General features: G+C 44.7%; 1 protein-coding gene across 1 annotated transcript; it reads right to left on the bottom strand.

Moving 5' to 3' along the window:
• Nucleotides 1-4,425: 4,425 nt before the first annotated feature.
• LOC114283463 (UDP-glucosyl transferase 73CC6) lies at nt 4,426-6,077 on the bottom strand. The gene has a single exon (XM_082896079.1). It carries the CDS (start codon nt 6,016-6,018, stop codon nt 4,537-4,539), a length of 1,482 nt encoding a protein of 493 aa, XP_082752205.1. The 5' UTR covers nt 6,019-6,077; the 3' UTR covers nt 4,426-4,536.
• Nucleotides 6,078-7,884: the final 1,807 nt, after the last annotated feature.

Consider the following 7,884-nt stretch of genomic DNA (forward strand, 5'->3'; position numbering starts at 1 on the left):
AGTAGTTTGCTGCTAAAAACTCTGGATTATTTCTTCTTCGGTCTGCCCAGCAGCAGCCACCTCTGACGACCTAGTACCACTTTTCCCCTCTCTGGCCAAGCCCCTCGCCATAGCTGCGTTAATGGCCATTTGGAACTTAAGGGATGACTTAAACTGTTCCATCGCAATGGGGCATAAGTTCGGATAGACAACCTTTTCAGACGTCATCATCCTGGCTAAATTTGCAGTCTTGGCCCTTTCTTTACCCAAGGCCCTCTCCAACTCAACGACACGCGCATCTGTCTCTTTTTTGTCTTTCAAGGCCTGATCGCATAGCTCTTCATTATTTATGAGGGCCTCTTCTAATCTCTCTTTGGTGGTGTTGCAGGCTTCTTGGACCTCTTCCATCTTCTTCTGCTCACTTGCCAGCTCAAACTCTAGTGATACCACCTTGTGGCATACCACTTCAAGTTCAGACTTGGCGACTGACAGCTCAGAGGTGACCTCAGCTTGGCCTACCCTGGCGCGCTCAGTCAAGTAACTCTGCACCATAACCAATACCTCCATCTTTTTCGCCCTCTGAGCGTAGGCTCTCTGCGCTGCCTTTCTCCAGCCAGCCGTCTCCATCCTTAAGTTCTGCAATTGCGTTCGTACCCCTTCTAGCTGGGCCTTCAACAGCTCTGCTTCCACATTCGCGCCCCACTGCCTTACCCAGTAGGGTTGCTACTAGGGTCGCTGCTTTCATCTGCGCTGAGTAGAACCCTCTCATGAGGTCAACCTCTGTAAATTATGCCATACTCCACACGGTCGCGTCCTCAACAACCCCCAACAGACGGTCTGCAGCGACCCTGGATTCACCCCTATCACCCGCTAAGCAGCCGACCACCTCGCAAACATGATACGTGGTGGTCCTCAACGCTGCACTCGTCTCTGCTCCGCTCGCCCGCTCTCTCCCTGCCTCCTAACTTAGGGGCACTTCTTGTAAGGGCACATCCTTGGAGGGTAGGTCTACCGACCGGTCGGCTTTTGCCAACCCTTGTTATTCATCTACTTCGTTCGGCACTTAGCCACTTGGGATCTTGGTCAAACCTTCCTCCGCCCCCACAGCAACCCTGGTCTCCCCCTCTTTTACTTCTGGGGGCAACTCCAACACCCCTTCTTTTGTCTTCTTCAACACCAATCCTCCTTCACTTCCCTCCGAAGCCACCTTTCTCTTTTTTTTTTCTTCAACATCGACTCCATCTCCCTTTTGCTTCTCTTCTTCAATGGATCTACTGGCGCTTGCAAGGGCACAAAGTCAGTCAAGTCCTTCTCTCCTAAGGGATTGGGGCGTGGTCGGACTGACCTCTTCGCAACCAGCTTAGGCGCAGGGCCTAATTGTTTTTCTTTATATTTATCCGCCATTGCAAAAACTCACTTGTCCTCTACCTCATGAGCTTTTCTCCTTGTGTTCATCTCCTCTAGTAACAGATCTCCTTCAGCTGGTTGAGGCCCCAGATTTATGGTAAACAAGGCTGAGGGCTAGATGAGGTCGTTCCACTTTAGCCCTTCTTTCTCCCTCCACTCCTTCACCTATTTGACCCTCTTTTCTACCTCAGCGTTTAACTTTGGCTCCAATGACTTGGTGGGGACTTTCCAAATTGTGCGCACTCCTCTTCCGCTGCTCGCCGACACAAAAAACCACTGTGGTCGCCAGCCCTTCACTAACAAAGGTAGTCCTGTCACCAATCTCCTTCCTGCTATGGCTTGTAAGGTCACCTATGTCTCATGTTGCCCTGACACCTTGTAGTATGAGAAAAATTCATCCACCGTCATTCTCTTTCCTCCGGTCGCCCATGGCCACGCGATTGCGCACGCAAATAGAATCTTCTTCGAGTTCGACATTAGTTGTCCTGGGGCCACCTCCAAGCGATTTAGCACGTCGACCACTAGCTGTGGGAGGGGTAACCTCAGACCCCTCCGTAGCGCTTCTTCGTACAGAACGAACTGCATTAACCATGCATCAGAAGCCCTCTCCTTCGCCGTGGGCACTCTCAACTCTACCTCTGCCGGAATCTGGTATCTGTTCCTCAGCTCCTCTATATCCTTTACCGTTAGCGTGGATTTGTCAGCCTCGGTATGCAAGTGGTCTGGCGCCACTTAGCTAATCGGTTGGACCGCCACCATCATTGTCCTTGGAGAGAGTCGTACTAGCCGCTCCACAACCCTCTCTTCACGCCTCTCTATTCTATATTGCTCTACTAGTGTCACTCCGTCATCATCTCCTAACACATCCGATGTCATCGCCGGTGCTTTGTCTTGTGCCATCTCTTTCACGTTTCTGTATATCGCCTTGGTTACGGGGGCGAGGAAATCGACAATGTGAAAGAGAGGAGAGTCCACCGAGATGTAAGAGCTCAAGGCTGGAATGTGTTGATTCTTCTCAATAAGGTAAATAAATCACACCAGTCTGAATGCCTAGGGTTTGCCTATGTTCCAAGGATCGAGGTTAACAGTTTGAAATTCAACAAATAAGTACAAACCCCCGCCTTTTCCACATCCTCACCACCAGTCCCTTCACATCCTCCCGTCGATTCATATTCCTATCTGTGGCCTAATATCGTGCCACATGTACGGTTACGATCCCTTCCTCTTCCCATCAATTCTCTTTCCTCTCCCCCGTCTATTCCACTTCATGTTGTTACATGCTTACTCGTTCATCGAGCCCCGTGCGTCGTCACTGAGTTTTCAGCCCTTCTTCTAGTGCCATTCTGCTCGGGCACCTTCGCGGTCGATCCTCCTTACGGTCGACCGTCCTTGCCGATTGGTCATTCCTCTCCGTCCTCTTCTTCATGGTCGCTCGGTCTTTCATCTTCAGTCCACCACTCCCCCTTCCACAAATCCCTGCCTTCTACTCGGGCTTGGGGGCTCCCTCCACCTTTCCTATTCTCTTCGTTGGACTAAAGCTGCACTTGGGAATGAGAGACTACTGATATTGATGGGCCCGTAAGAGGGTCCGGCTCACGACTCAGGATCCAGCCCACGAACTAGATATTAAAGCCCAATAGCCTTGAGAAATCAGTGATGGAGCAAGAGCAATAGCATTCAAACACCTGTCGGGTAGGGAATCAACTATGTACGCAGACAAAGATCTTGCAAAGTTATTACACCCACACATCAGCCATTAATGAAGCTCTTGTAGCATTAAATGTGACAACCCCTTCACGTCGAAGGATACAGACTCACCATGAACGATGCAAGCTAGAATATAGACTTTCGACCAACAAGACAGTCTGGAATGGACAAGGAAATGATGGGCAAATGATATAAGGAAGATTCCGAGATGCGTTAAAAGTTAGGTTCTTCATCCCCCTCTTCTCTCTCTACACAATCAATCTACTCTATCCTAACTCGATCATCGGAGTGTCCGCCGGGGGATTACCTTCCCCCTTGTACCTTTTTGCAAGCACGTTTCGTGGACTTCAAGGCTAGCAAACCTATTAGAAGTGTAGATCAGCCCGACTCATCCTCCGCTGAAACTGTTGCATTATCAAGAAGCAAAAGTGCATATTGAATTTAAAAAAAGGTAAATTACATTTTGTCCCTTTATGTTTAATTGTTTTTCCACTTTGATCTTTAAATTTTTTATTTTATTTTGATCCTTAATATTTCAAGTTTTTATTTTTATTTTTATATTAACTCTTAAACCTAATTTCTATTCAACACTAAACAGAAAATGCATGTTCATTGTCACGTGACATGTTAGTCTTTATAATATTATTTACATTTTTGTGGTTAAAAATACTCTCATAAGACGAATTACATATAATTGAAGAACAATATCTGCATGAAAAGTGTCATTGAAGTTGATAACTAGAAGGAAAGCGCATTATGTGTGCAATTGAAAAGGTCTACTTGGGACAACTGAGAGGTTTTTCTTTTAGGGAAAAAAAAAGAAGAAAGAATAATAACATAATTGTTATTGTAACTGTTCTTATGAAAATTTTGAGAAAACAAAATTCTGTGACATAAACACAAATAATAGTGTTGGTTTTATACTAGGGCTAAGTTTGGCATGATTGAAAAAAGATAAAAAGTCAAAAAGTCACTATCCTATTTAAGTCACATCATCTTATTTAAGTCACATCACCTCTCTAACACATCACTTCAAACCCAACCCAAATCGAATCCATATTTCATAAAAAGTCAAAAAGTGCACTTATTTAGTCTTTCCAAACTAAGTCTAGAAATGATGATGCACACGATTTGGACACATATAATTATTTTATTTCAAAATTTAAGATTATAAAGTGTATGATTGAATTTAAAATTTGAAAATTGAAGTAAATTTAAAAAAAATCAAAAATTGAGAAATTTGAAAAAAAAGAAATAGAAGATAACTGTCCATATAATTGATATAGAGATACTTTTTAAAAATTTAAAATATGAAACATAAATATAGATAGATAGATAAATGCCACTCAGATTTTTTTATTTCGACAAAATGTAATAAGTAGTGAAGAACAGAGACACAGACAATCATCCCAATCATCGGAAACAAAAGGTAATAATAACCCCTCAATTACCCTTAACCTTTTGATCTCTTAGTTGCTCAAGCTCTTCAATCAACACCGTTAAATTTCTATGAGAGGACCCACCTTCTTTGACAGCTTTGTGTGCCATCTCTCCCAGCATTTTAGCCTTCTCCCTCATCATCTCCGCCGCCGGATCACCGCTGTCCATCACCCTCCTTACGGCGGCCTCTATGTTCTCTCTCCTCACCACATTCTTTCCAGCATCAATCCACAAGTTCCAATCCTTCTTCCCCACTTCCACCCCAACCCCCAACACCTGAGTCACCAATTTCTCATTGTAAAAATGCTCAGCATACAGAGGCCATGTGATCAATGGTAACCCTGCACTTACACCTTCAATCACAGAATTCCAACCACAGTGAGTCAAAAATCCACCAACTGATGGGTGGTCCAAGATCAGCACCTGCGGTGCCCAACCTCTGATGATCATACCTTTACCTTTGGTCCTCTCTTCAAACCCTTTTGGTAACCACTTGTTTTTTTCTTCCTCATTTTCGTTTTCCTCTTTCCCAAACACCACCCAGATGAACTGATGCCCCGAGGCTTCGATTCCGGAAGCTAATTCCATGAGCTGATCACTGGGGAAAATGCACGCGCTTCCGAAGCAGACATAGAGGACTGAATTGGGTTTCTTCGAGTTTAAAAAACTCAGGCACTCGTGCTCTCCGACCACCGCCTTGTGGACTCGATCGGCCTGTTCGGCGGCGTTTCGATGAATGAGAGCCGCCGGACCAACGTGAAAGACCTTGTGACCCATGATTTTTTTATAGTGTTCGCAGTAATCAGACTCCAATTCGTAGAAATTGTTAACCAAAACTCCATAGCTTTTCAGCTCGGCTTCTCTGAACTGTTCCATCAACTGGGTATACCCGTTTGGGGTCCGAACGTAGTCAGGAAGCTCAGATTTCGTCATGGTGATCGGATGAGGAAGACCCGGAATCAAAAAGGGTTCGTCATCAGACTGAACAGAGAGGTGAGGAGAGTCAGGTTTTCTCATGGAGTCCTTGAGGGACATAGCGAAGATACAGGTGGCGTGGAATACGATCCTGGGGATTCGGAGTTTGATAGCGAGGTCGGCGGTCCAAGGGTGGAACATGTCGGAGAAGATGCAATCGGGGGGGTTGGCGGTGATGAATTGTTCAATTTTTTCTCGGAGGAGGTGCATGCCGGTGTGGATTTTGGTGGCGGTGTCGATGTCGTAGACGTTGAACAAGTTTTCGATGCCGTCGGGGAGGCCGACTTGTTTGGAAGGGAAAGGGAAGGTGTGGGCGGAGATGGGGTGGCCGGAGGAGGAGTCTTTGGAGATGGTGGTGTGGAGTAATTGGGCGTTGGCAGGGGTGGTGATGATGGTCACGCGGTGGCCGCGGGCGGAGAACAGGCGGGACATTTCGAATAGTGGGATCATGTGGCCTGGTGATAGGAAGGGCAGGAAGTAGAGTGATAGTGGACGTGATGGTGATTCCATATTGCGACTTAAAATGAGAGGGAGAGTGGAAGTAGGAGTGAGAGTGAGGGTTTCGAGTCAGAGTACCTTTTTATAGGGATTGGAAATAAATAAATAAATAAAACAAAACAAAACAAAATTCTAATTCATTGGCGTAAGCAGGTTATGAAAACAAGAAAAAGGTATTACACGTAGACTTCTAAATTATGATAAAAAAGAGAAAACAAAACAAAAAAACAAAAAGCACTCTAATTCATTGGTGGAGGCAGGTTATTAAAACAAGAAAAAGGTGTTACACGTAGACCTTATAAATTATGATAAAAAGAGAGTATGATACTATGGTCATGTTTGTTATCCAGATTCATGAGTGGGATTCGCTTAGGATTGAAGTGGAACCACATATATCTTGTTTGTTTGGTTTATGGGCTCTTGGATTGTCACTCCAAATGAATTGTAAGTCCTACGCAGTGGTGGGATTGGGATGCCTTCAATACAGATTGGATTGAAAAACTAATCCCACCACAGTGTTGAAGGTTTTTTTTTTTTTTTTTAAATTTTTTACTTTATTCTCTCACTAATTATCTTTTATACTATCATTAAAATAAATATATTTTTAATTTTTTAATTATTTTAACCTAATTAAAATATTATGATTGAGATGATAGTTGATTTTTTTTTTTATTTGATAGTTGTGAGGGAAAAAAAAAAATGATTATTATTTACATGTGACATTTTATATTATTAGTTATTTTAGTCTAAACCCAACTCCCCAAACAAGACCTTAATATCCTAAAATTCCTTATTTGGTGGTTTTAAGGTATGGTGATGTGGTGTTTAGAAATATTATGATTGACAGAATAGATGAAATTTACAATTTTATTTTAAATCATTAAGAAATAACATTGGCCGTCGTGGTTTGTAATTGGTGAGGAACATTGCCCTTTACAGTCTAATTTTATTTTATTTTATGACATGGATAGGCCCACGAGGCATACGGCCCACAGCAAACCACCCCGAACCCATCGCTTAGGACCAATAGCATAACCCGGTTGGCAAAGCCCAGGACAGCTGGAGGCCATCTAGACATGGGGGGCCAATGGCATTCGGGCACATGGCAGGTGGAACACAGGCCACATCAGCAGACAAAGATCTGCAGAGTTATTATCACAACACATCACCATTAATGCATCCCATCACAGCATTTATTACGACAACACCCCCCCCGTCAGAACAGAGCCCCCTCACCCTGAACAAGATAAGCTACAGCACAGGCTTTCGGCGGAAGGGGGACACGTCACAAGGGACAGTAAAATGATTACCAAAGGATATAAGCAAGAATAGAAAGACAAGAGAAAGGTTAAGCTTTTGATCTATCCATCTCTCTCTCTACATTTCCTTCTTCTTCTACTAATTCTCACGCCGGAGGGTTCACTGTGGGACTGCCCCGTTCCCCTTTGGACTTGCATGCAGGTCATTTGACGAAATCACCACTCTAAACCGGAGCTTGAAGAGTCTGGACCAGCCCGACCCATCCACCTGGGACGGACAGCATCATCAGTTGGCGCCGTCTGTGGGAACCTTGTGGTTTATTCGTGCGCTAGTTGTGTTCGCTATCGCCGGAGCCCTCCTTTCTCACTATTACCTTTTTCCTCTCACCCGTCCAGGTAGGTCCATGGCCTCCCACCATAATACCACCGATCATCAAACAGACCCTTCCCATCCAAACAACCCACCACAGTACATCATCGAGCTTACCAACAGTATCAACCGCATGGCCGAGCAAAACCAGGCCCTGATCAATGTTTTGCTCCAAAGAAACCTCCCTGCTCCACCCCCAGACATTCCACCCAACCAAGAAAGAACCCCGGACCCCACTGCTCCACCACC

The sequence above is a fragment of the Camellia sinensis genome, chromosome 11, assembly GCF_055761805.1.
Source record: "Camellia sinensis isolate YWXY chromosome 11, ASM5576180v1, whole genome shotgun sequence".
Lineage (NCBI taxonomy): Eukaryota > Viridiplantae > Streptophyta > Magnoliopsida > Ericales > Theaceae > Camellia > Camellia sinensis.